A 27,145-nucleotide genomic window follows, 5' to 3' on the forward strand; every position below is an offset into this window, starting at 1 on the left:
TAAGGTCTGCGAGAAGCTGGAATGGAGTTCTACCATAAGGGTATTTTCAATCTTCCAGAAAGGTGGGAAAAATGCATGCAATGAAATGGAGACTTTGTTGAAAAGTAAAGAAACGTCTGTAAATTATGATGTAAGTTTTTCTTTAATAAAACCAAAACTCCTTTTCATGAAAAATTGCTGCTCATTACTTTCAGTAAGCCCCTTGTAGTATACTTTTATATTAGTAAGTGAAGAAGAGTCATGCACATTCATGTTAAACAAAACAGACACTTATATTTTATTGTAAATGAAGCTGCCCACAGGAAAACCTTAAATGGTAATAAGACAAATTCTCAATAAAATAAATTGATTTTTTATTTTTTTGTTTGCAAGTGTTTACTTTCATCTTCGCTGTTTTGTATTTTTAAGGTTTTCTGGAAGATAATTGTTGTTAATCACATCTCAAGCAAGTGTCGGGGATGGTCCAGCATACCAGTATGTAAGGAATCAAGGAAATCACAGGAAGTTGCCAAGTTATATACAAATGCTGAACAAGGAATGTTGGAAATAAGTGATGAACAGGGCACTGTTGTCTAATGTACTGTTTTGCTACCTCATAAGAACATTCCGTGTATTATTATTTTTTTACAAAAGGAGTGAAAATTGGCTAAGGGAGATTTCACTACAATGTGAAAAGTAGCAAGTGTCACTTTACTGAAAACTGCCCCCACTTGAGTAGGTAATTCACCCTCCAGTCTGGAGAAAGCATTCACTGCACATGCACAATATAAACTGAGCAAACCAGTGTGTTGCATGCAGTAGAAAAAGTAGCAGGTCCAGGTGGCAAATAACATGTGCATCATGTTGTTTCACTTTGGTGTGAAACATTGCATTTGTTCCTTAAGGTTCGTTTTCAAGTGATTCTTGTCATTCTGTCGGAAATCTCCCTAAGACTCTCCCTAAGACTGATTAAGTCAAACATTCAGGTTTTTCAATATTACTAAATGCAATTTACCAATAGTCATTACAGAAGCATAGATATGTTGAGGAGGTATTACATGGTAACTTGTGAAATGTAGGTATAATTATTTATTTATTTTTAGTTCAGTTATTATAAAATCAAAATGAAATGAACAAAGTAGAATGTCTACTGGCTGCTGGGAAAATAAACCATTTGGAGTAAACAGAATTTTTAATTTGATTCAAAAGAGCAGATTAATTTAGGTTAAATTATGGTTTCTAAAAGTACACTGATAAGAAATGGTGTAGACAAATATATGATATTGTCATGTTACATGTTTTTAATTGAATTCTGTTCTGACAATCTCTCTTTTTCTTGCTCGGTCTCCTTTTTTTGTTGCTATTATTTTTATATGTAATGTTAAACAAGATATGAGAAGTTGTATTGTTGTATTGTAAGTATTGTTAATTTTAATGTATTTTTTCCAGCAATTGCTGTTTTCTACTTGCATAGTTGTTACATTTCACCTGCATTACATCATTATTTAACAAATAATTTAGATTAAATATTAATTTATAATTGGGAAAAGAGAGACGCAGTAGTATATAAATACGGAGAAACTAGTACTCACTTTTATCCGCAAAGCTGTTTTTTTTTTCTGATTAATTTCAGTGGCCACTGCCACCATCCTCGTTGGAACTTGCTGTACTGTTGCTTGGCATGCATCTTGTGTTTGTAGTTCTCCGGCTGCCGCTAGGTGCGCTGTTGTTAACTGTGCATCTGGGTACCTGTCGTCTGCTATTTCCGGGCGATACCTGTTGCAGTAGGAGAATCCAAGTGTAGTGTGCCTGTCCTCTATTGATGTTTAGCTCGTGCGGGAAGTGCATTATGGCATGTGTTTCCTTGATTTTGGTGTCTGCGAGTGTGTGGGCAGTGTGTTTAACTTGTACCTTTTGAATTTTATGGCTATTGCATTTGATGTGTTTAGCAAGACCAGTAGTGGGTTGGGCTTTTTCGCATCTGTTAAGTGTTGTTGGATTCTTTCATTGACGTATCTGATGGACCTGCCAATGTAATGTGCCTTGCACTCGCACTCTGCATCGTATACACCTGGGTTATCAAGGGGGGAGAGGAAGAACCTACAGTTTGTGTTTGTTTAGTTTATCAGCTATTTTGGAATTGGGTATGTGCGCTACTTTAATGCCATATGGAAGAAGGGCTTTGGATATGCAGTTGGATGTGGTGGGATGGTACGGGAAGCAAACCATTTATATTAGCCACTGGAGATTGATTGTGACTGATTAGGGTGTCTGACCTCTATTTCCGCTTTACTGCACCAAGTGGAAAGTTGTGCTTCTGTGTAGCCATGTTTCAAGGCTATTTCAGTGATGGTGGCTATCTCCTCTCGTAGATCCCCTTCTCTGCAACAGTAGGAGAAGGCTCTTCGATAAAAGTTCAGCCACACATTAGCTTTTTAGTTTTGGGGGGATGGCTAGAGAGAGTGTGTATGTACTGGTTGCCTGCATCCGGTTTTTTGTATACAGTGGTTGTGAATTTCTTATGTGCACGGCTGATGGTGATGTCCAGGAATTTGATCTTAGCTTGTTCACTAGAAGGTTGAGTTCTTTTGCCTTTTTGTATACTACTATTGTGTTGTCCGTGTATGTTCCATATCAGATGTATTGTAGTTCTGGAGTGTGGAGTATCTCTTTTTCAGCCAGGTGCATGACGATGTTGGCTAAAGGAGCTGATAGCGGATTGCCCTTGGATTGATTGTAGAATTTATTCTCAAACTGAAAATAGTTGTGTTTTAGACAAAGTTCCAACAGCCTGGTTGTTTCTTGTACCTCTAGAGCATGGATTTTGTTTTTTTTCAGCCTTCTTTCAACTGAACGCAGGGCTAGGTCTATGGGGATTGAATTGTACATCCACAAAGTTACAAAAAAGTCAACAGTTTCACGGATAAAGTGAGTACTAGTTTCTCCGTATTTATATACTACCGCGTCTCTCTTTTCCCAATTATTTTTTTACATGTAATAAACTTCTTTAAGAATAATCGACTAATGTCTTTGTTATACACAAATTGGAATGGAACATTATTAAAACTTCATTTTGTATAAATCTTAACACCATTAAGCCTTGTTTCCATGATTATGAAAAACTAAATATGCTGAAACGTTACGTTTGGTTTATGTTTTTAATAAAATAAATTACTGCCTTGGTCAGCATATTTAGTTTTTTGTATAAATCTGAATGTCAGGGAAGTTTAAGGATCCTAGTTGCAGTATGATGATAAGTATGAATGAATTAATACTTAAAATGTGACATATGGGATCAACTTATTGAGTAGTTCATAGAAATGTCAAATGTAAGGCCTAACGACAGTATTTAGTATCATATAGAAATTAATTGAAATAGATCAAAAGTTACAACACATATATGTTGAGATAAATATAACACTAGATCATGTTATCCTTTTAATAGCATTATTAATATGAATTTTATTTTTGTGTGTTACACACCAAAGTAAATTTTTATAGTCAATCCAGTATTTTTTCGGTATTGCATAATTCTTGCCATTTATGTGTATCTTGTTGATCTTTGTTAAGTTACCTCATTACAGAAGGAACCTTAATACTTCTATATGCTAGAAATTGCTATTGTAATGTACACGGTTTGTTGGTGTTATTACCTGCTCACTTGCTTCTTCATGTAATACGTATCATATTAAAAAAAAAAAAAACTGGATCTATTTATTTTCGAGAAACCACCATTCTTTTCGTTGCATGCTTACATTGATATGGATATCACCTTTTCACAACATCGTGATAGCAGCTCAGGCAAGGTATGGAGATGTAGTACAAATGTCATGCACCACAGTAATGTATTACTATTTGCATATGAACTTACCTACAATTGCTTTAATTAAAGCATTGTGAACAATAAGTAATGTAAGTGACTGGATTTACTTTCTCGTATTAATAATTTATTCATAATAATTATAAAATTAAGTGGAAACCAATTATGTATATTACTTATTGTTAAAAGTACTTAGTACTTTTATGAACAATGGGAGACCCATCAGTGTTCGACTTCAGGAAGGCATTATCAAGTAGGTAGTAGCACCATACAATTCAGTTTTGACTCCCATCCAGGAATCCCCTTTTTCTATACTATTCATTCATGATTTTTTCCATGATCATCAAATAGAATGGAATAACAACATAAAATATAATGTACTTATTAGTTCCTATGAAGTGTTTTGTAGTAATTTACATGCTTATAGTGTACACATGTTGTAATATGACTTATTATTAGGGCTGAATGCTGACACCAATATATCAGCTGATACCAGCAGCATTGATATTGGAAAGTATCAGTTCGAATTTAATCACTGACACTAACAGATAATTTTTCAGAGTCTAGGTACTTCATGGACTCTGCAAATCGCTTGCTCAACACTTTTGTGCATCACATTGTCTTGTAAGTTATGGTAAATGTGCAATTTTCATTAATTATGCAATAACTTTATTAATAATGTGTGACAAGAGTGGCTTTTGAGATTAAAGATTGCTATTTCAACATTCTGATCACCTCATATGTGAACGTATATAAATATTTTAAAACAACTTTCAATTGGTATAATGTTCAAGAATTGATAGATGTTGGTGAGAATTGTCATTGGTATAAATTGAAACTGGTAGCAACTCACCCCTAATTATTATGTTTATAAGTTAAACATAAAAGTAGTATTGTGAGAAGTTCTCATACAAGGTGCAGTTAAGTTGTAAGTTTATCATTTTTACTGAGCACACAATTTAGATTTAACTGTACCAAGCAATAACAATTTGTTCATTCTTAAAGTAAAATTATGTATGTATATACATCACTTCTTCATGCAGACATATCTCATCAGGTTGCGTTGTTTTTCTTTTAAACACCATGTGTCTTTTAGATATAGCCATGTGACTTTTAGATATAGACATACCAGCCAATGTGATATATAACTGATGTAGTTTGTGTTCACTATTTCCATACGTGTAACAATACTCTGAAGCCTATTTTTTATGTGTTTTAACGAGTGATCTCGATATTACGTATTCTACAGAAGTAGTTAACTTCATTGTTGTGTGCATAATAGTTACACCAAAAAAATGGTCTACAACCTGGGAGTTGTATTGTGTCATGACATTCATATTTACAACAGTTTTGTTCCCCAATATATCTTTATACCACAATTAAATACAATTACTTAAAACAGCTTTGCGGAAAATGTGAGTACCTAAATTATCTATTACCTTGTCTCTCATTCCCATAGTATAAATATTTGTGCACTGTGTGGTAAGAACTTGTCTTCAGCTTTCTGGAAAATCATGTAAAACTTTGCAAAGCATAATGTTTGCCTTCTGTAGTGGTAATGATCAGGACTTGATTGCTCTTCAGTTTTGTAAATACAAAAATAGAATGTAAAAAATACCTTAATTTAGTATTTCTCATGATTTGTCATACATCTAATTTTACAAAACCAAGCATTATTGAATTACTATATATACATATATTGTATTTTTTATTTATTTATTATTTCTGATTATAAGTCAAACTCTAGGGGTTTACAGACAACTTATTCAAGTTATATGTAGTGTTGATTCTTTTTCAGTAATATTAATACTTCTTTATTGTTTTTCAAAGTTACCCTTGATAAGTAAGCATTATTTTCGAAATTAATATTTTCAATTGCATCTTTTTTCTGTTTCTTCCATGCATTACGTATATTTTTTCAGTCTTAAAAGCACGTTTTAAGGTTTCACCATTTGATTCAGAGAAAAATTCAGAATTTCTTCTTTTCTGAGGGTTTCTAGCAAATGTTTAGCCTAACTTTGTTAAACAGTCAATTTTACACACTTATTGATAAAAATGAAAAACTATTTGGATGGGGTAAACCTGCAATGCAATGCAAAAACCACATGTTTCCTAGTATAAAATTATGTTCCTTGGTTATGCCAAAATCATTATTAATTTATGAGTTGTTTGTGTGTTTTGTTTAGTGTATGTAAATCTCTAGTTTTTTTGGTGCTTGATGATTAAAATTTAGTCATTGAATAATTACAAGTACAATAATTTTGTTGGGAAGTTGATGTTTATTTTTAATTTTTATTTTACTATTTTGTTTGTGTTTGATTTTAAGGTTTGGAATTAATTTTGTGTTTATTTATTTAATTTCTCATGTATGTGTTATGCTTCATAACTGTGAAAATGCATGCAAGAAAAATGGAGAATAAAAATGGTGTGGAATAAACATTTCATGAAATGTTTTTTTGTTCGCATCCTCATACAAATACAAGGACACCATATTGTGCAAAATGGATGCCAATTCTTATGAAGTAACATTCATTGCTGGCCACGGAAAACCAAGAACAGACACCATCACCATCTCTCAACTAAAACCACGATATGACAATGTGGGTGAAACTGACTTGTAATGCACAAACACATTCACATAACCCCATAACAGAGCATAATCAGACCTGACAGAAAAATCCCCCCCCCCCAACTTGCCTGAAGGGCATACAAAAAAATAAAAGAAAAAGGAGACAAACCCACCCTTCCTAAGCATGATTATAATTTTTTCTTAAAATAATAATAATAATATATGCACTGTCAGAAACAGTCAACAAATGCTTGATTTGACTATTTGCATACCAGTTGCGATGTGGCCGAAAGGTGGTTTTCATGAGAAAATCATTGACACAATCGCTCATGCGCAACCTAGTAATGCTAGGACATTGCCAGCTAAATAAGTGAAAAAAGAAAAGAGCGGAGTCAGCTAACATGCTGTCGCTAAATATCTAGATCACTGTGGCGCTGCGAATCGTTACAACATAACATAAGTGCATGAACAGGGAAAAAAAAAAATCTGCATTACACAAACAACTGCTCACTCAGGGAAAAGAAACAAAGAAAAACTCCTATCCTTTCCCCAATGTTAGATTTGTACATGACACTACCCACCCCCTTTACAAAACAATAAATTAAATATCAAAACACAATAGGGCGAGTCAGGGGCACATAAACAACAATGAATCTTCACAAACCTTATTCTACACTCAAAATGCTAGAGGGAAATGTGTAGTACACCCTGCAGCAAGAGCATTTTAACTTACAAATCATTTCTGCCTTTCCAGAACCCTGTGGCCGAGTGCTTAGCACATCGTACTGGAACGCCAAGGGTCCCGGGTTCGAATCCCGCTCGGGCTTGTTTGTGAATGTCCATTCATCAATTTCATCACTCATCCCCATCTTCGCAAATTAGCCAAGAGGCACAAAACGCGAAGTAAAATAAACTAAATCAATCAATCAATCCCTTTCCAGAAGTGAGGACAAGATGGCGATTCCACTCACTCTGTACTTCTCATTGTTCATTGTGCCATTACCCTCATAGTGATCATCATTATTATCCTCTGTCTGATACGTGCCTATTTCAAGTTTTGTATATGCTCTCACCCCACCAACCCCTAACCAAAAAACATAACCTGTCACACAGTGGCATAGCAACATATCGCGAGGCCTTGGCTGAGATTAGAATGAGAGGCCCCCACCCATTCTTTAAATTTGAAATCTCAGTCAATTGATACAAAGTCTTCAGGTATCCATCAGCAGATTATCATATTTAAATAATAATACGTAATAAATTTCTGACGAAAATTATATTTAATAATATGCAATGGAGAAATTTACACTTAGCGGAGGTACAGAATGCACTGCTGGAGTTTTCTTTAACCAAAGTAGTAGTTATAGTACATTTTTAAAGATATTTTTCAGGCTTAAGACATAACTGAAATATCCTTAAATATGCTCAACTTCTTTAAAAACAAAATCAGAAGTGCAAATTGCAAATTTTTAAATACAATTTTTACTATTTATCCCAAACCATGGCATAATAGGAAAATATCGAAGGACGTACATAAATTGTCGGTGTTTCGTATAGCACTAAACCATAATCCTGCTTAGGGTGCCAAAATATCTAGCTATGAGGCTGGCTCCCCACACAAATCTTAAAATGATAGTAATTTGCTCCAAACGTGTGGAATCTTTGGTGATGAGGCAGTCAATTGGTACAGCTAATTTGACTTTTTATTTTTTAAATTTTGTTGCACATTACTTGTACATACCAGATAAAATTTGAATTTCAGGACTTAGATGATAGTTGTGAATCTAATTTTGTATACGTCTGAAATGTTCTTGTAGTATTACATATATGATGCAGTGAAGTAACAAAATCGTCAGATGCACACCGCAAGAAACAAATTTGGCCCCCCTATGTACAGTGAAATGCCTCCAAGAAATTGATGTACAGTATAACTTCGTTAATCCGGACCTCAATAAGCTGGACTTTGATTGATCCAGAGTCAAAAGGCCCCAAAAAAGCAGAATGCAAGGTTTTAAATGTGGCTAGAAGTCAACAAGAGAACTCCCCAAAGAAAAGGCAGTCAACCACTGATGAAATTCCGTTTCCAGCAGACTTTGTCCTCTACTGTATAGTGTATTTAGGCGTATGCCCTTTAAATTCACCATAATAAACTTATTTTGTTGCTATAAACGGAGTTTTAATGTACTTTCTACTGTTCTTTTAGGTTATTTCTGTTAATCCAGACTTTCGTTAAACCGGTCAACTTATTCCCCTTACTTAGTCTGGATTAACAAGGTTTTACTGTAATTACTTTGAATGCCTGGTTGGGGTTACACTTAGATTAATAACACAAATAGAACCTCTATACCTGTGAATTTTCATAGATTATAACTTATCTTTCTTTGATATTTGTGTACTCGAAAGAAGAAAAGATAAATACTTACTTATCCCTTCCCCTGCTCCTCTCAACAGAAAGCCGACTTCTGGGCTACGAATGACACTTTTATGCTGCATGCTTTTACTTCACAACATCATTAGATATTGTCATTTCACGTTCAACAGTGAGAATACTGAGTCTGCTAAATTTGGCCTGAATCATACTTCTCTACAAATCTCTCAAATCTAATTCTCAGGAGTTCTTTGTTTCAATTTTGAGAAAAATAGTAGTTCTGTCGTGACTGTTACTGAAAGAGTAAGAAACAAACAGAAGGCTGTAAGAGAACACTGGAAGCTAGTGTAGAGTTATCAAGGAGCAGAAACTTTGCCAGAGCACTTGTGGGTGCTGTTGTGATGATTTATTTAAGCATATTGATGAAACTTAGAACCTGGTCAGGAAATTCGAAGGATAAATCATCTTCGTACTCGTTACAGAGAGCAATCGCTGCATCAGAAGATGTGGGAACGAACTGCTGATATTATCCATTCCCTTCTTGAGTTGAAAACAACGCAAGCATGTAAATGCCTCACACCTTTCTCCTGGGAGTTAGAGGTGTTTTAGTGTTAACATATTAAAATTGGAAGTGCAAGGTAAAGATATAGAAGAAAATACAAAACAAAAGCACTTTTTATTCAAGAAAAGAATAAATGGATAAAAATGCCCACACAATTTATCGTCAATTTTTGCGTAAATATTTCATATGAGAAATACAACAATTATGTATACTTTTTCCAGGTCCCCCTTAGGCGCGTGTCATATCTCTGATTTGACATATTCGTTCAAATTATAACTTTAAACTAAAATTTAAAGCCAGATAATACAAAATGGTTTAATTTTAATGTCCACAAAAATTATTCTTTTCCAACTATTTTTCTCACTTCTATTTATTACATTTTTCGTATCAACCCCATGGAACGCAAGGCCCCTTCAAGCGCGAGATGCCGGGCGGTCGCCCACTTCGCCAATCCCTTGCTACGCCACTGCTGTCACACACCACAACAAGACCTTCAATCAGCCAACTCCTTGAAATTCAGTCTCTGTCAGTGACACAAATAGTTCCCCCTTACAACTATCAATTTTCAGAAAATGTTCAGCTTTCATCCATGGTTGATTATTGCATTCCTCTACCACCCTAACTGCCTTCAACCTTCTCTAAATGTATTCTCCCTTCTCTCTTTCTGCACGAGCGTGATGCCACTTCCAGAGAGACTCCACCTAAGGGAGTGAATGGACACTGAATTCTTGACAAAGGCACTGCCGAGTACAGCCGACACCATCACCAATGATAACCTTCCACAAGAAAAGGACCACAGGAACTCCCCCTTCCAACAGTGATGAACACTTCCCCAGCCAATGAAGAGCTATGCCAGTCCCACACGTGTAATCACACAATGTGCAAAGCATCTATGTGCAAGTTATGCACGCTAATGCACTTTACATAAGCAGGCATTACATAGCACAAAATGTCATGTGCGTTTCATACATACAGTTCTGTCACTGTCCTATTTAAAGTAAGTACCATTTTGAAATTCCGCCGCAGCAGCGCTGCGGTTGGTGTCCCGTGCATGTGCACTGTGTACCTACATCTGTTGGCAAGCCACAGATGCCATTGCGGCAACAATCGATCGTGTATACATTTGCTTTTGAGTATTTAAAATGCCTCCGCCGATTGAGAATCCTGCCGACTGTGAAATACGCCCTGTTATTCGTTTTCTTAGTGCTAAAGGAGTGAAAGCAGTTGAAATTCACCGTCAGATTTGTGAAGTGTACGGACAAAACATTATGAGTGATGGAATGGTACGCAAATGGGTAAGAGCTTTCAAAGATGGCCGAAAGAATGTTCATGACTAGGAACGGAGTGGGCGAACCTCAGTGATCACTGTCGATTTGGTGCAGAAAGTCGACGAAAAAGTGAAAGAGAACAGACGCTTCACGATTTCTTCATTATCAGAGGAGTTCCCTGAAGTTTCAAGAAGTGTTATCTACGAACGCTTAAACTATCGAAAATTGTGCTCATGATGGGTACCAAAAATGTTAACTGAGGCGCACAAAAGCAAACGTTTAGGTAGCGCCTTGACTTTTCTTGTGCGTTATGAAGCTGAAGGTGATGCGTACTTAAGCCAAATTGTCACAGACGATGAAACATGGGTGGCCTATGTTACACCCGAAACAAAACAACAATCCATGGAATGGTGGAATTCAACATCGCCCAAGAAAGTGAAGTTTAAGCAGACAATTTCAGTCCGGAAAATCATGTGTACCATGTTTTGGACAGGAAGGGGTGTGTTGCTTGTTGATTTTTTGCCTCGTGGTGATACAATAAATTCCTAAACATATTGTGAGACTTTAAAAAACTGCGCCTTGCCATTCAAAACAAAAGGTTCGGCATGCTGAGTAAAGGGATCGGTTTGCTGCATGACAATGCCCGTCCACATGTAGCCAATTGAACTCAAGATCTCATCGCATCATTTGGCTGGTAACAATTTGATCATCCTCCATACAGCCCCGATCTAGTGCCCAGTGACTACCACATGTTTCTGCAACTGAAAAAGCATCTCGGAGGTCAGCGCCACAATGACGACGACTGCCTCAAAACGGCCGTGTTGCAGTGGCTGTCAACTCAGGCGGAAACTTCTATGACGACGGAATACAAAAGCTTGTTGTTCGATATGATAAGTGCCTAATATTGGTGGCAATTATGTGGAAAAGTAGATAAAAGTGTGGTCTTTCATGTAACAATAAAATTGTTACAAAAAGTTTACTTGTTTTTTGTACATATTAAAACGGTACTTAAAAAATACGCCTCGTACTAAATTTTCTGTGGCAAAACAAACACACAAACCATTAAGAAAATGAATGTATGGATAACAATTGCTACCTAAGTTCTATGCATTTTAAAACATCTGCGCAATGCAACAACAGACTCTCGTCACAGTTGAACTCGCAAAAAAGCCTACATCAGAACCATGACGAATTTACTGATGATGCTTTTTAAATTTAATGATGATGCTCTGTAAATTTAATGATGATGCTTTTTAATTCAATGATTAATAGTGATTCGTACTTAATACTTAGCAGTGGTGTTTGGTTATTAATATTTAAGTGATTACTCAGAAGAAAGGAAGAACAGGAACAAATGTATTTTTTTACCATCATTTTGTAATAAAAGCAGTTGGCCTCCTGCTCCTGCCATATTCAACCATCAACAGATGGATGCTGTCTCAAGGGGGGAATGATGAGGGAGACTGAGCAAACACTTGAAATAACGATAATACATCACCTCTCTGCACAGTATGCTGACCCAATCATGCAACTGACAAGAAGCATACCGCTGACAAAGTAGTGAAATTCCTCCTTCGCTGCTGGGTTCGTCCACCTGATAGACGTAATCAACCCGGTAGTAGAGGACTGAAAACCTGCATTTTTAACCAAATGTGATTGAGAATAAAAGTCGCCAATTTCTTAAAACAACAAGAGAGTTTACAAATCGTTACGACTGAGAATATGGGCATGTTAAGTACCACGAGACAGTCCTGTATTCTGAGAATGCCTGAAGCATCGGGATAAGGCTACATCATTGACATTGGACCTGCTGGCAGCCAGCGGTGATTGGGCCAGGTGAGCGTGGAGAGAGCTGCGTTCTCTCTCTTCCATTTTCCCTCTTCCCGGCCAGGTACAGGCCGACGATTCTGAAATCCAACCTCTCGCCTCTTTCAAGCCACATCCCTGTGTCTCCAGCATTCGCCGTTGCTAAGGGTCGAGTCACGCATCAATATATACAAGGGGGCATCATAAAGTTTTAATTATCACCATGAACTAAATGAAACGGAACTTTATTACAAGTTGTGGTCCTTAAGACCTTGACTTCCTAGTCACCTTGCAGATGCACACATTTCTCCCAGTGTTTCTTGACCTTCTGCAGGCCGTCATTATAGAAGTCCTCAGATTGGGTCGAAAACCTGTGTTCCACCTCTTGCATGACACTTTTGTTGTTGAATCACCAACCCCGGAGTGGATTTTTCATTTCAAGGAACAAGAAAAAGTCACTTTGGGATGATTTATGATATACAACAAGCATGCTGGAAAGATAATACAGCAAACTCTCGTTAACACAAACTAAATTTTTTACTAAAAAGAGTTTCAAAAGACGATGTGCATGAACTAGGGTAGTGGATGGGACGTTCGGGCTACAAATGGCTCTAACATGACATTCAGAACGAGATCATTGATATATTAGGGAGATCTGTTTTGTGCTCCTTGGTAGCAGATATTAAAAGTCGGGAATATTTTGCTATTATGGTTGACGAAACTTGTGATATATCCATCTGTGGACAATTAATCTGCATTCGAACTGTGAATAAAAAATTTGATATTTTTGAGGAATTCATGGGCTTTTTTATTAGGGGTGTGTGGGACGGGATCGGGACGGGAAATGTTCGAAATTTTCAGAAGCTCTGAAAATCTCGACTTCTACACGTCATTTTCACTTGAAGTGATTTCTGTATTAAAAACTAACAATTTACGATAAGTTCCAGAAATTGGCAATTCAGAAAACGTCGAGAAATAACGACATTTTAAAATGAGCATTCGGTATTTCCCGACTGCTCGGGATCCCGAAAGTCGGGAATTTTTTTTCCCTATCCCGGTCCCGACTTTTCGGGATCCCGCACACCCCTAGCGTTTATGAGATTCCTAACATTGAGGCAAAAACTTAAAAAAGGGAGTGTGAGTCATTCATTAATTTATTTCAGTGATCAGAGCCCCCCCAATAATTTTGACAAGTCGGCACCCCTGATCAGAAGATACCGTCTGGTTGGCTAAAGTAGCCTAAATCGTGCCAACATTAATGAATAAAGCGAACATTACAGAGTATACAGTGAACATTTCCTCTCAGGCAAGTTCATATGCCATCTTTGGCTGTGACTTTTAGTACAAATGTATCGAAATAGTGTGCTTAATCATACTTGCAATAGTGTTTCCTTGTTTTTTTGGTAGAAAGGTACTGATACTTCCGACAAGTTTTACGATAAAAATGATAATCTTCAAAGTTTAATTCATCTTGATAATTGTACGTTTGTACTTGGTTATGTATCATATTTCGTTCGTTAACACGAACTGTTATTAATTGTTATTTGATGCTGCCGCTAGTAGGTTTTGCGTAGGAAAAAAAAGAACACTGCTATCAAAGTATCCCAAATGGATTGATTGGTTTGGTTTATTTTACTTCGCTTTTATCCCAGTTTTGGCTAATCGTGAAGACGAGGCTGAGTGTTAATATGTTGAAACAGATAAAGCGAAACTCACAAAGAACATCCATGCTCAAGCTGAGATTCTTACCCAGGACCCCTGCCATCGTAGCGCGCTGTGTTAACCACTCTGCCACGGAGGCCGGTATATCCGAAATTGTTAAAGCAAGGAGTGAAGTTACTGTTTTCGAGCACCTCAACATTTTACATTACAGCGCTTCAACAAACCTTAAAAGGAAACAGACGATAATGGCGGAGCCTTGGAATTTACAGTTAATATTTACTGGATGTAAATATTTCAAGCAGAATCCTAACCAGTAATAAATACGAAAACAAATTGATTCCAGGTAGCTAGGTCAATGTTTAGGCCCATTTTCATTTCGTTATTGTCCAGTTCATATGGATCTACACCGCAAAACGTCGCTTTTCTCCCTATCTTTTTCTGTCGATTGCGCAAAGAGTTTGAACATATGTAAAATTGCCGCTATTCCCAAATGACACGACATTGTTATTAATTTTATGCAATGTTACCGACATTTTACACAGTACTAACAAACGTACAGTTGGCGCAGGTGTAACTAACGCTACGTCATGGGTATTTCCTTGCAGACGACAAGCAACTTTGCCGCAAACATGGCGGCGGTGCGAATCCTGACGTCACATGAAACCCACGTATAAGTGAACGAACGTAGTAAACAATTGTGAATTAAAAAATAAATAAAATAATAATAATAAAAAAAATGTCAGATCGGTTAATTCATTGAACTCTCCAGCCTAATTATTGCCTATTTTTGTGGGAGCAGGAAAAGGTTTATTATCCATTTTGCCTTGACTCATCTCACTCAACAGGTCGCTAGGTGCCGTGGCTTGCCGCGAGTTGATAGCTTCCTGGAGATGAGGTCTTGCTCAAAGAAAAGGTTTATTATCCAAACAATTGTGCATTGTTGCGTACTGCATGCTGCGGGCTCGATTGCTTGCACAAACAAGAAATGGTTGCTTGTTTATTGGCGGTTTCGAACTGCACTATAGGTTACTCACTTCCGGACATGGGCGTCCGGAAGGGGGGGCAAGGGGGGGCCGTGGCCCCCCCTTGGAAAACGAAAGTCAACCAAAAATTACATATTTCACACATATAATTTAATTTCAGCCACAATAATGTGTGTTACTTATTGCACGAACATGATAAATTCAAATTTAAGCAATGTTTTTTGAAGGATGAACACTATTATTGGGGAAAATGTGCCATGTTGGCCCCCCCCTGGAAAAAAATACCTTCCTTGCCCCTCCCTGGAAAAATTCCTGCGGACGCCCATGCTTCCGGACCATACTTTAATCTTGTTTGTAGACATTTCGAACACAGGGTACTTACTATATGGTCCAGGTGTGTACGGGACAGAATTTTTTGGGTCGGGACGGGAAAAAATCGCAATTTCCTGATAAAGTCGTGAAATTTTCGGGACGGGAAATGTTCGAAATTTCTCGAAGCTCTGGAAATCTTGAATTCTACACGTCAGTTTCACCTGAAGTGGTTGTTTTTGCGTTTCTGGAATAAAAACTAACAATGGACATTTCCACTTTGACATGAAAAACGTTTTAAACCCATTCATTTTACAGTGAATGACACAAACATAAGATGTGCAAAATATCTCGGCGATATTTGTTTCGGTTCTCGAGAAACACGCCTTCAAACACCGCTGAAATTCACCTCCTACGTCAAGGATTTGAAATCGTCCTCTCCACAGACAGGAGGTCCTCTGACGTCATCACTTAGAAATGCGTGCAGGCAGGGCTTCTGCTCGTCCCGTCAACTTATCATGAGCCGCGGAAGCGACAGCATATTCACTTGTTACTGTGTAAAACAAGTATCTTACAACTTCCAGTGCAAAAATCTGTGCTCCATTTCTTGGAGATGAATTATACCCTAGCAGTATAGTAGTATTTACTATAATTCAGCTACTCGGTAGAGGGTTTTCCCATTAGGGTGACAAAGCAAACCTTGTAACAGTCAATGGCTGAACACGTGAACAGCCTTGTTCATTGCGAATACATAGGTTAGTTCTGACTGGCAAGAACTTAATGTTATAGGAATGCCTTTTCTGGAATTAGTTATTTTCGTCATAATATTTTCTACACAAATTTTAAGATAATACTTTTAGAACACACTGGTTTACATGCCAATTTCTGCAATATAAGAGGTGATACGGTATAAAAAGGTACGGTGAGTTTTTAAATTTCCTGCAGTAACTGACTGTTTTCTTCAGTTAATATATATATTGCAAAATTTTGTATTTAGCCTACTTTTACGTCACTTTTCCGTTCACTTTGTTTAACCGCAACGATGAGAACGCATGGTTAATTTATTATGTATCATCTCTAACATCACATTTCTTCCCACTTTTGGCTAATCGCTACAATGAAGATGAATAATTACAAGCTGTATTCGAAGTCGGGGTGCAGTAGTACCCCCCCCCCCCCCCCCCACACACACTACCACCAACTGCACAATCTAAGTATCACCCAACCTGCCATGATAAGAGACGAAATTTTTCTTCTGTCCCATCTCATTTCGAAAACATTCACTTGTCCCATCTCCTTTTATGAGACGAGACGGAACATGCCTCGTCTCGTGAGCAACACTAACATTAACAATAGAAGCATCCCCTAGCTGTCCTCAAAGTCTCGAGCAAACATCCTCCCATGTAACAATTTCCAGTTCAATGAAATGTCACTCACAAGGAAACAGTCATGCCCAGGTCGAGAGTCAACCCTGGTACATGCGACTTCCTCAGATAAATCATGAATTTTGTGTATAATAATTACAACGCCAGTTCATTCCTGGTAATTCTGAATATGCAGTTTGGTTTGCATATATAAGCAGGATAATATTTAGTTTTCGAGGGTCGTACCGTCGAAACGAGGAGTCAAATAATAATAATAATAATAATGAAAAATATTAAGAAAGGTTTTTTTTGTATTTATAATGATAAGCCTCTGCCAACGTTGTTAATTCTATATTTTTCTAGACTTGAGACGAGAACGAGAATTGTCCTCCCAAACCGAGACGGATGTTTATAAATTGAGACGAGACTGTCAATGAGACATTTACAAATAAACACGAGACAGACATTTACAACTCTCAACGAGAACGAGACCAAGGCTGCCATGTCTCGTCTCGATAGGATCCTTAGTGGTGAAGTTGTGAACCAACCAATTAATGCGTTCGGGGTAACGAGATGAGGCTCCTTTTTTCGCAGTACAAAATTCAAAATAATTATATCTTACCATTTTAGTATGGGATATTGTTATACACATGGGCGTATATATAGTGTGACGTGGCGTGTGTGGTCAAACGCGATCGCACAAATTGATCAATTGGAAACGACTGGGCTGCGATCGCGTACAAGGTAAACAATATTCTTAACGTCCACACGTCACGCTACAAACATTTATCTTCTTGTGTCGTACTTCCTGCACCGTGCTGCGAGAGTTTACGGGAAGCAAGCGCAAGAAGCACGAGACAAAAAAGGGGTCCCTGGAATAAAGAAACTTATGAATTATGCACAGTTATACAATAGTTTCGAAGGGGTTCGCCAACGGATAGCAGTGTTTGCCTTCTCCGCTGTAATCTATATTCTAAGTTTACGTTCTCCCGACGTAGTATCCTTTCTCCTTTTCCAACGTTGCCAAACACGTACTCCAATAATTGTTCTTTAAAATTAAATTCAATTGGGTTTTCAACCAGTCCACCTTTTTGTAAATCTTACTATTTTAGTGCACGTAATCAAGGCAAATTAAATGATTTCCACAATTCAATTTAACATATGTATAAATATATTCAAAGTTCTGAAACAATACATCTTGGGAGTATGCCCAATCTCCAACAAATTGAGTTGGGAACAACATTAACAATCAATATGACTTTAACAATAACCTGCGCGTCCTGCGCGCTATTTTAATCTTCTCGCGTAACTTCTCCTTTTTGTTAACAAACCACGAACATGCACCCAAAATACAGTGTAAATCACAACCTTATTCTTTGATGGAGCGAGACACCAAGAATAGTTGGCGTGTACCAATACGTGTCTCTAAATTACCTTGAAAGTACAATTTGCGTATACAGCGCGTCCGCTATTTCTTTTGTCTAAACCCAAAAAATGCCTCTCTTTTTATGCTCAATAAAATGCTTCTCTTTTATACTCAATCAAATGCCTCTCTTTAAGTTTAATCGAATGCCTCTCCTTTTATACTCAATCAAATGCCTCTCTTTAAGTTTAATCAAATGCCTCTCTTTAAGTTTAATCAAATGCCTTACTTTTGTTAAATTGGACCAGCTGCCTATTTTATTATTGTTTCTTTTACATTATTGCATCGGTAGTGCTACCAAATGGGGACAGGGAGGTTATTAATCTACGAGATAGAAAATTGGGGCTTCGTCGGCAAGAATCGCAATTTTCTGCTGGTGTAAGTATCAAGTGCGCACGTGCGCGCATTTAACTTCACTGACACAACTTTGGGCGATCAAAATGATATGCTTCATTGTCAGTCCTTATACGCTGCCTCTGCGTGCATAAACTTTATTAAATAGTTCAATTATGCAGCTAGTTGCATTTTTGCATAGGATTATTTAAGAATATCAGATTATAAAACGCGTCAACAACATATAGTACAAGTTCATGCGTGCATGCACACGCCTTCTTCCCTTGGCTCCTTATTTCTCTATGTTTAACGCGCACACACCAATATATGCATTGGTTTCAACACTAATCAGAAAGTTCGCCGAGAGAAATCAAAAAAAGACAAAAAAGGGGGGGGGGATAACTGAAGGAGAACTAGTGTTCGCTTTATACAATTCGTTACTCAAGGTTCCATAAAAGTCAAGGTAAATTATCAATCGTTATCGACGAACGGCAAGATCGTAAGATGTAATCACCATTTCCATATCACAGTCAAAGAGATTGCTTTTGTACATACCTCCACTAACGTTCAATTCACACCAAGACCCACGCCCTCCTTCCAGTATAATCGTTCGACAGGCTTCTCTGTGTTACGGTGGGAATGGAAGGCTTCACTTTAGAAAACAGTGGTGGAGTTGTATCTCTTTCCGACGATGGATTAGACGTCGTGCCCAAGGTCAGGCACCTGCCGTTCGGAGCGGGAGTAGGAAGTAGTTGCGAGAGGAGTACGCACACGCCGACTAACTGGAGCAGCATATTTTACAACTAGGCCAGTGCGGCCGAAATCGCCGCTAGAGGCAGCACCAGAAGTCATCGTGAGGTAAAGCGACCTCCGATGGCTAAAAAAAAAGGGGAACGTCGCTTTCTCTTCACTTTTTTTTTGAATATGTAATGTTTGTAAAGCAAAAATAATGCAAACGTTACAAATACCCCCCACTAGAAAAGAGAAAGGAAAACCCACCGATATAGAGAAGGCAAGGCAAATTACTAATAAAAAAAAATATTAGCAGGCAAATATATACCCATGATTGACCAACAATATAAGAAATAGTAAGGCAAATAACACTAGTAAAAAAAAATCCCCAAAAATTAACAAAACACACCATAAGCACACAAATTTGTAATCACCAATCAGAGTTCAACTCTATGTGTAATTATGAAAAATTGTCAAAGTTCAGAATTTTGAAAACCAATTCTGCTGTCGATCCTCCAATTTGCAGAACATCGTGCACACCTCCCGATCGAAACACCTCGATGTCTGACAAAATTCAAGTCTCTCCTGACTGAAACATATCTGCGACATTGTCATTCCTATGCATGCACAAAAAGGCTACGCCGAATTGTAAAGTGAGTTGTAACACTGAACCATTTTCCAAAAGAGCACCAGTAGTATCTCACGTCCTCGTAGGAGTAAAACATAGAAAAGAAAAAAAAAACCAGGAATCAAAAACTAGAAAAGAAGGAAGGAAGAAATAAGAAATAGGAAAGAAGAGGAGGAAATTACTACAACAGGGAAAAGGAAGGTAGCACTATTACAAAGATGCAAAAGGCAGATATAATCATAGGATACAGAACATATACAGAATCAAAATTCAAGAGAGCATAATAAGCAGTATTAACAGACACCATTACCAAGAATGAATAATTTCATTCATAAATACACACAAAGCTATGATTTTAAAAATAATACCTGAGTGTATAACAATAACCTTGGGAACAAAATACACGATATACATATATACAAGAGCTATCTAAGAAAAAGATCTAGGATATACATCGGGTGAACCAAGCAGTACCACTTAAGAATATCAAAGTCAGTTATGAACCGAAAGGGGAGCTCTAAGAAGGACGCGGCCCATTACCGGAACCGGTGAAAGGGGAAGAAGTAGGACGACGACGACACGCCGAAAGTAAATGGCCCCTTCGGCGACAATAGGTACAGTATGGAAAATTATCCTGAGAAGCAGACCTAGAGGAAGAGGGAGGAATGGGCGCCAAGGAAGTCACAGAATTATTCCAGTGAGCAGTTTTGCTCGTTTCTATAGCAAAAATCTCTTTAGCGTATTGGGTAAGCTCCATCAAGGACTGGGGGTGACCGCGAAAAAGGAGACAGCCCATGGAAATGTGATTTAGATGGAGGAGAATAGTCTGTAACAGGACGGTTTCGTCCCACGCAAGCGCGAGAGCAGAAGCTGAAGTGACTATGTCACATACAAAAGGATGGAGGTTTTCATTAAGTCGCTGAAGGCGCGTAACATATTGGTTTACTAACAAGAGATATTGATGATTAGGAACCAAACAGTTCCAAATAGTAGATTTGAGGTCATCCCATGAAAGGGATTGAGACAGAGCCTCCAACCAGGTATTTTCCAAAAACCCTGTAGTGCGACGAAAGGCATTATGCAGGACCCACTCCAAAGGAAAATGGCCATACCCAATAAGTCGCTGCAAAGCTACCATAAAAAGGAAAAGCTGAGGGGGGTCCATGCCATCGCAGAGCGGTAAGACGTCAATCGCTCTATTGAGATTTTTCATTTTGATAGTATCTAAGGGTGACTGGGAAGGAACAAAGGAAGATGAGGCCTGGGGAACAGGAACGGAAACGGAAGGAATAGGAACAGAAGGAGGAGGGGTTGTTAACAATGGACGAGTGAGGAAAACAAACGATGGACGAACCGTGGAATCGGAAAATCGATAAAAAGGAGGGAGAGAAGAATGATGCTGTAAAGGCGGAGCGGAAGGAACCGAAGACACCGGCAAATGAGAATTTCCCAAAGGGGGCAAGGCAGGCAGAGACAACGCGGTTTGGCAACCAGCGTCAACCACCTTTACGTCGTCCTGAGGAGCCATAATTAGCTATGCAAAAGCCCGTACAAATATATAAAGTATACACCAATGGAAAAAAAATGGAAAGTTAAGGCGGACGAAAAAAAAATTCAATCTATAGGCACAGTAAAAAAAAATATATATATATCCACTAAGGGACAAAAGAATAAATAGCAGAAAAGGACTGGGAAAAAAAAGGGGGCAACTGGAGGGAGGGAAAAAAATTACGTTACAATTGTAACGAAAGGTACAATGTTGGTATGATTAGATCGAGAAAAAAAAAAAAAAAGGGCAGTGCTGCTAATTTTGAACTGCACCCGGTTACAAATTGCACAAAAAAGAGAGTAGTAAAAACAATATATGTGTAGGAAAAAGAGAGACCTGAAAAAAAAATCAATTACCCAAAAAAAAGGGGGGGTCAAAAAGACAATCGGGAGGGAAAAAAAAATTGTCAGGTTATATAATAACAACAGTAATGATGCCGCAATGAATCAAAGAACCAATGCTCTGGTACCAAAATTTGTGACGTGGCGTGTGTGGTCAAACGCGATCGCACAAATTGATCAATTGGAAACGACTGGGCTGCGATCGCGTACAAGGTAAACAATATTCTTAACGTCCACACGTCACGCTACAAACATTTATCTTCTTGTGTCGTACTTCCTGCACCGTGCTGCGAGAGTTTACGGGAAGCAAGCGCAAGAAGCACGAGACAAAAAAGGGGTCCCTGGAATAAAGAAACTTATGAATTATGCACAGTTATACAATAGTTTCGAAGGGGTTCGCCAACGGATAGCAGTGTTTGCCTTCTCCGCTGTAATCTATATTCTAAGTTTACGTTCTCCCGACGTAGTATCCTTTCTCCTTTTCCAACGTTGCCAAACACGTACTCCAATAATTGTTCTTTAAAATTAAATTCAATTGGGTTTTCAACCAGTCCACCTTTTTGTAAATCTTACTATTTTAGTGCACGTAATCAAGGCAAATTAAATGATTTCCACAATTCAATTTAACATATGTATAAATATATTCAAAGTTCTGAAACAATACATCTTGGGAGTATGCCCAATCTCCAACAAATTGAGTTGGGAACAACATTAACAATCAATATGACTAACAATAACCTGCGCGTCCTGCGCGCTATTTTAATCTTCTCGCGTAACTTCTCCTTTTTGTTAACAAACCACGAACATGCACCCAAAATACAGTGTAAATCACAACCTTATTCTTTGATGGAGCGAGACACCACGAATAGTTGGCGTGTACCAATACGTGTCTCTAAATTACCTTGAAAGTACAATTTGCGTATACAGCGCGTCCGCTATTTCTTTTGTCTAAACCCAAAAAATGCCTCTCTTTTTATGCTCAATAAAATGCTTCTCTTTTATACTCAATCAAATGCCTCTCTTTAAGTTTAATCGAATGCCTCTCCTTTTATACTCAATCAAATGCCTCTCTTTAAGTTTAATCAAATGCCTTACTTTTGTTAAATTGGACCAGCTGCCTATTTTATTATTGTTTCTTTTACATTATTGCATCGGTAGTGCTACCAAATGGGGACAGGGAGGTTATTAATCTACGAGATAGAAAATTGGGGCTTCGTCGGCAAGAATCGCAATTTTCTGCTGGTGTAAGTATCAAGTGCGCACGTGCGCGCATTTAACTTCACTGACACAACTTTGGGCGATCAAAATGATATGCTTCATTGTCAGTCCTTATACGCTGCCTCTGCGTGCATAAACTTTATTAAATAGTTCAATTATGCAGCTAGTTGCATTTTTGCATAGGATTATTTAAGAATATCAGATTATAAAACGCGTCAACAACATATAGTACAAGTTCATGCGTGCATGCACACGCCTTCTTCCCTTGGCTCCTTATTTCTCTATGTTTAACGCGCACACACCAATATATGCATTGGTTTCAACACTAATCAGAAAGTTCGCCGAGAGAAATCAAAAAAAGACAAAAAAGGGGGGGGGGATAACTGAAGGAGAACTAGTGTTCGCTTTATACAATTCGTTACTCAAGGTTCCATAAAAGTCAAGGTAAATTATCAATCGTTATCGACGAACGGCAAGATCGTAAGATGTAATCACCATTTCCATATCACAGTCAAAGAGATTGCTTTTGTACATACCTCCACTAACGTTCAATTCACACCAAGACCCACGCCCTCCTTCCAGTATAATCGTTCGACAGGCTTCTCCGTGTTACGGTGGGAATGGAAGGCTTCACTTTAGAAAACAGTGGTGGAGTTGTATCTCTTTCCGACGATGGATTAGACGTCGTGCCCAAGGTCAGGCACCTGCCGTTCGGAGCGGGAGTAGGAAGTAGTTGCGAGAGGAGTACGCACACGCCGACTAACTGGAGCAGCATATTTTACAACTAGGCCAGTGCGGCCGAAATCGCCGCTAGAGGCAGCACCAGAAGTCATCGTGAGGTAAAGCGACCTCCGATGGCTAAAAAAAAAGGGGAACGTCGCTTTCTCTTCACTTTTTTTTTGAATATGTAATGTTTGTAAAGCAAAAATAATGCAAACGTTACAATAGTTCACGGTGGGGAGGGATGGATCAACTTTTGGTATGATTAGGGTTGCTTTATTTCGTAAGTGAAAATCCAGGACACTGCTGGCCGGAAGCTTTTTGGGGAGCATGTTGGACCCGACAAAGTTGTGTGTTTGTAGTCACAAAGTATTGATACTTTTCTGTTCATCTTGTGTCACTACGTTTTTAAGAACCAAATTTCTTTAATATGATTCGAGAGGGAAAAAGTAACTGATTTGATAGTCTCAATGCAGTTTCTTATCGCAGAAATTCCGAAACTATCAGGAAATTGCAGATATTGGTCTGCAGTCCCATCTGGTGTGTGGAATTACCGAAATTTCCTTCTCACCCGAATCCCGTCCTATGCGTCTCTAATTTAAGAGAATGAAATAAGTCCGAAGGATTTTTTTATGAACAAGCGGATAGAACAAGGAGACTGGTAATTTTAGTGAACCAAAAAAAGAGGGGGGTTGGAGCCGTTGAATCCCCCTTAAATACGCTCATGGTTATACACATTATTTCCTTGTAATAATTATACATAAACTAAGTATTAATATGTACTGTGCAACTAATGTAATCTTCTCAGTGTATTTTCTCTTATCTGTACAAAAATATTTGATCATAATTTGCGCAACAGAAATGGAACACAAACTGAAATTGTGTTAAATAGGCTTTATAAATAAAGTGAAGAATGTGAAAATTCCTATTTTGCACTACATAGGTTACGGTAAATATCAATTAATATAAGTTTAAAAAATATTTTTGAGTGTCTGGTCAGCAACCAATTTTATAAGCAATATTTTTCGCATGGCCTGAGAACACACGCAGCTGAACCCTTTCATTTATCTTGCACGTGAGCAGCACGGATATTTCATAGAAGAATGATCATTACAAAGCATAGCTTTCCATTCTCCTATCGCTCCTTCTTCCATTATTTAAATCGGTACAGATTTGTAAAACTGCTGCACGTGTTCGTTCACCGTGGGCTACCCATCCGGAACTGGACGCTCGAAGCAGACGACAAACAAGATCTCCCTAAGGAGTGACGTTGTAACATGGCGGCGGCGTGTTTTCAGCGCAAAGCTAGCCTCGCAACTTTGGAAGTCTCGTTTCTGCCTTAAACTGGACGCAGAGAAACGCTAGAACTTGCAGGGGTCAATATTCCAGGGTGTAGTTTTTAAAATTGTTGTAAAAAAAATTGAGTAGAAATGTCCATTTCCGATAAGTTCCAGACATTTGCAATGCAAAAACTAACAATTTCCGATAAGTTCCAGACATTTGCAATGCAAAAACGTCGAGAATTAACGACTTTTTAAAATGTCCATTCGGTATTTCCCGACTGCTCGGAATCCCAGAAAGTCGGGAATTAATTTCCTGAAGTCGGGATCGGGACGGGAAATTAATTTCCCGATCCCGGCCCTGACTTTTCGGGATCCCGAACACGCCTACCACATACTTCTTTGTCTGTGCCCCTCTGATAAACCATCATTGAATACAAATAAAACCACGAAGGTGGACAGAGAAAAGAATACCGGTGTGGGACTGCAGCAGGCGCGGATCCACGGGGAGGGCGAAAGGAGCGATCGCCCCTTCCAACTGTCATGTTTTGGATATATTATTATGCCTAATAACAGGGGTGCCCATCCCCCCCCAAGGTTAATGGCGCAATCCCCCCAAAATCTCGTCATGCGCCCCCCCCCCCCCAAATCATGTGGTAATCCACATGAAGTATTCAATTACGATAGCGTGTCTACTGAAAGTAACGTTTTTTAAAGCTTTATTGAACACGATACTTGATCATCTTGTCCTCCTTAAACAGAGGTTTCCATCCTCCAGCTAGACCATGGATGCATTACCCCTCAAAATATTTTGAGTGAATACGTAATAATTCATTTTATTTGAATACAATAGCCTGTTAAACTGTCCATATTTTTTAATGGTTCAAATTTTCGAAATAACGGAAAGCTAGTAATCTCAAGTGTCATAATTATATAAATATGTATTTAAACAGTGTTTGTGGTTGGAGAACAAGATTTTAATAACCCACAATTTGGGTATTTAACACAAAGTCTTACACAACTTAAGATCGAAAATTACAGAACTCTAGCTAGAAATTCCTAAGCCCGGGACGCAGGGACGTCGTTAGGGGGGCACGCGGGGGCACTGGCCTCGGCAAACGTCCACGTGGCCCCGGGAAACTGTTCTGTATTTGCTGGAAATTTTACTTTGATGACAAATGTTGCTAAATAATTCTTCAGTAAATTTTGCTTGCAGTTTGAAACACTTCTTCAATTTTCAGTACTACGAAGCCAAGCAAGGCATTTCTGTCTCATTTCCCTGTTTCTTGCTTGTTGAACACAAACAGATGAATTGGTAGGGGATGCAGTTAATGGTTTTGTGGTCCGCCTCGGTCAGGGAAGTCTGAGACCTATTGAAAATGCACTTTTCCTTCCTGCTGCACACCAGATCCAGGATCCCCCCAAAACCCACACTTTCTCTTCATCTGGCCCTGCACTGGCTCCATGGGCGTCGAAAGGACGACACAAACAGGAAGATTTAGCTACGGGTGGCTAGAACTTTCTGCGTTAATTATTTTATGGTTCAGAAAAGATATCCCTATGCGTTTCAAATTCCAGAACAGAATTCTATTGCTTGTCCCTTTTTCGGCGCGGGAATGAATGACATAGCGGCTCTTCTCACATGTACTCAACCTTCCTGCTAATGACCTGCCCTGCAAGGAGGGAAAGGCTACTTTCTGAAAATTCGGAGAAACATCGAAGCGGTTGATTTGGTGGACAGTCGATATCTGTCAGTTTGAAGTAGGATTTGTTGTCCGAGCGGTGGTAAACTTCTGTAAACTTCTGTAAACGGGAGAAGATAGCATCACGAAGTGTTTGTGATCTCGTTTTCCTACATCGCGAGTAAAATGTCGAATGAGAAGCTGCCAGATTGTCTTCCTCTGGAAACAATGGATCAGAATCGACTGATCGACCAAATATCCACCATATTGGCATTCTAAAAGAGAGTCTGACTACCACACAAGATCCCGGGTTAGACTCCCAGGGTGGTTGATCTCATGTATAATGAATAATAAACCACGTTTCAATTAAGGAAGGAAACTAGGTATGTAGCAAATGATTTTACAGCCGTCTGCATGATCTATAAGTATTATGTTACAAAATTTGTATATCTTTCTGACTTTCTGTGATTTTTCTTCATTTAGCCTCCACCTACAAATGCGGAAGCTATTGCTGCTTAGATGGCTAGGTTAGCTAGACATACAAATATA

At 38.3% G+C, this 27,145-nt stretch overlaps 1 protein-coding gene across 3 annotated transcripts in view; it reads left to right on the forward strand.

Annotated features, from left to right (window-relative positions):
- Positions 1-6,240, forward strand: part of LOC145986437 (deoxynucleoside triphosphate triphosphohydrolase SAMHD1-like) — a 130,056-nt gene extending 123,816 nt beyond the window's left edge. For all 3 annotated transcript variants that reach the window (XM_083120454.1, XM_083120455.1, XM_083120453.1), the window contains exon 11: positions 409-6,240. In XM_083120454.1, coding sequence (XP_082976580.1) covers positions 409-434 — 26 coding nt within the window. In that variant the 3' untranslated portion in view covers positions 435-6,240. The remainder of the gene's footprint in view (positions 1-408) is intronic.
- Positions 6,241-27,145: the final 20,905 nt, after the last annotated feature.

Source organism: Lepisma saccharinum, chromosome 4, assembly GCF_977018435.1.
Source record: "Lepisma saccharinum chromosome 4, izLepSacc3.1, whole genome shotgun sequence".
NCBI lineage: Eukaryota > Metazoa > Arthropoda > Insecta > Zygentoma > Lepismatidae > Lepisma > Lepisma saccharinum.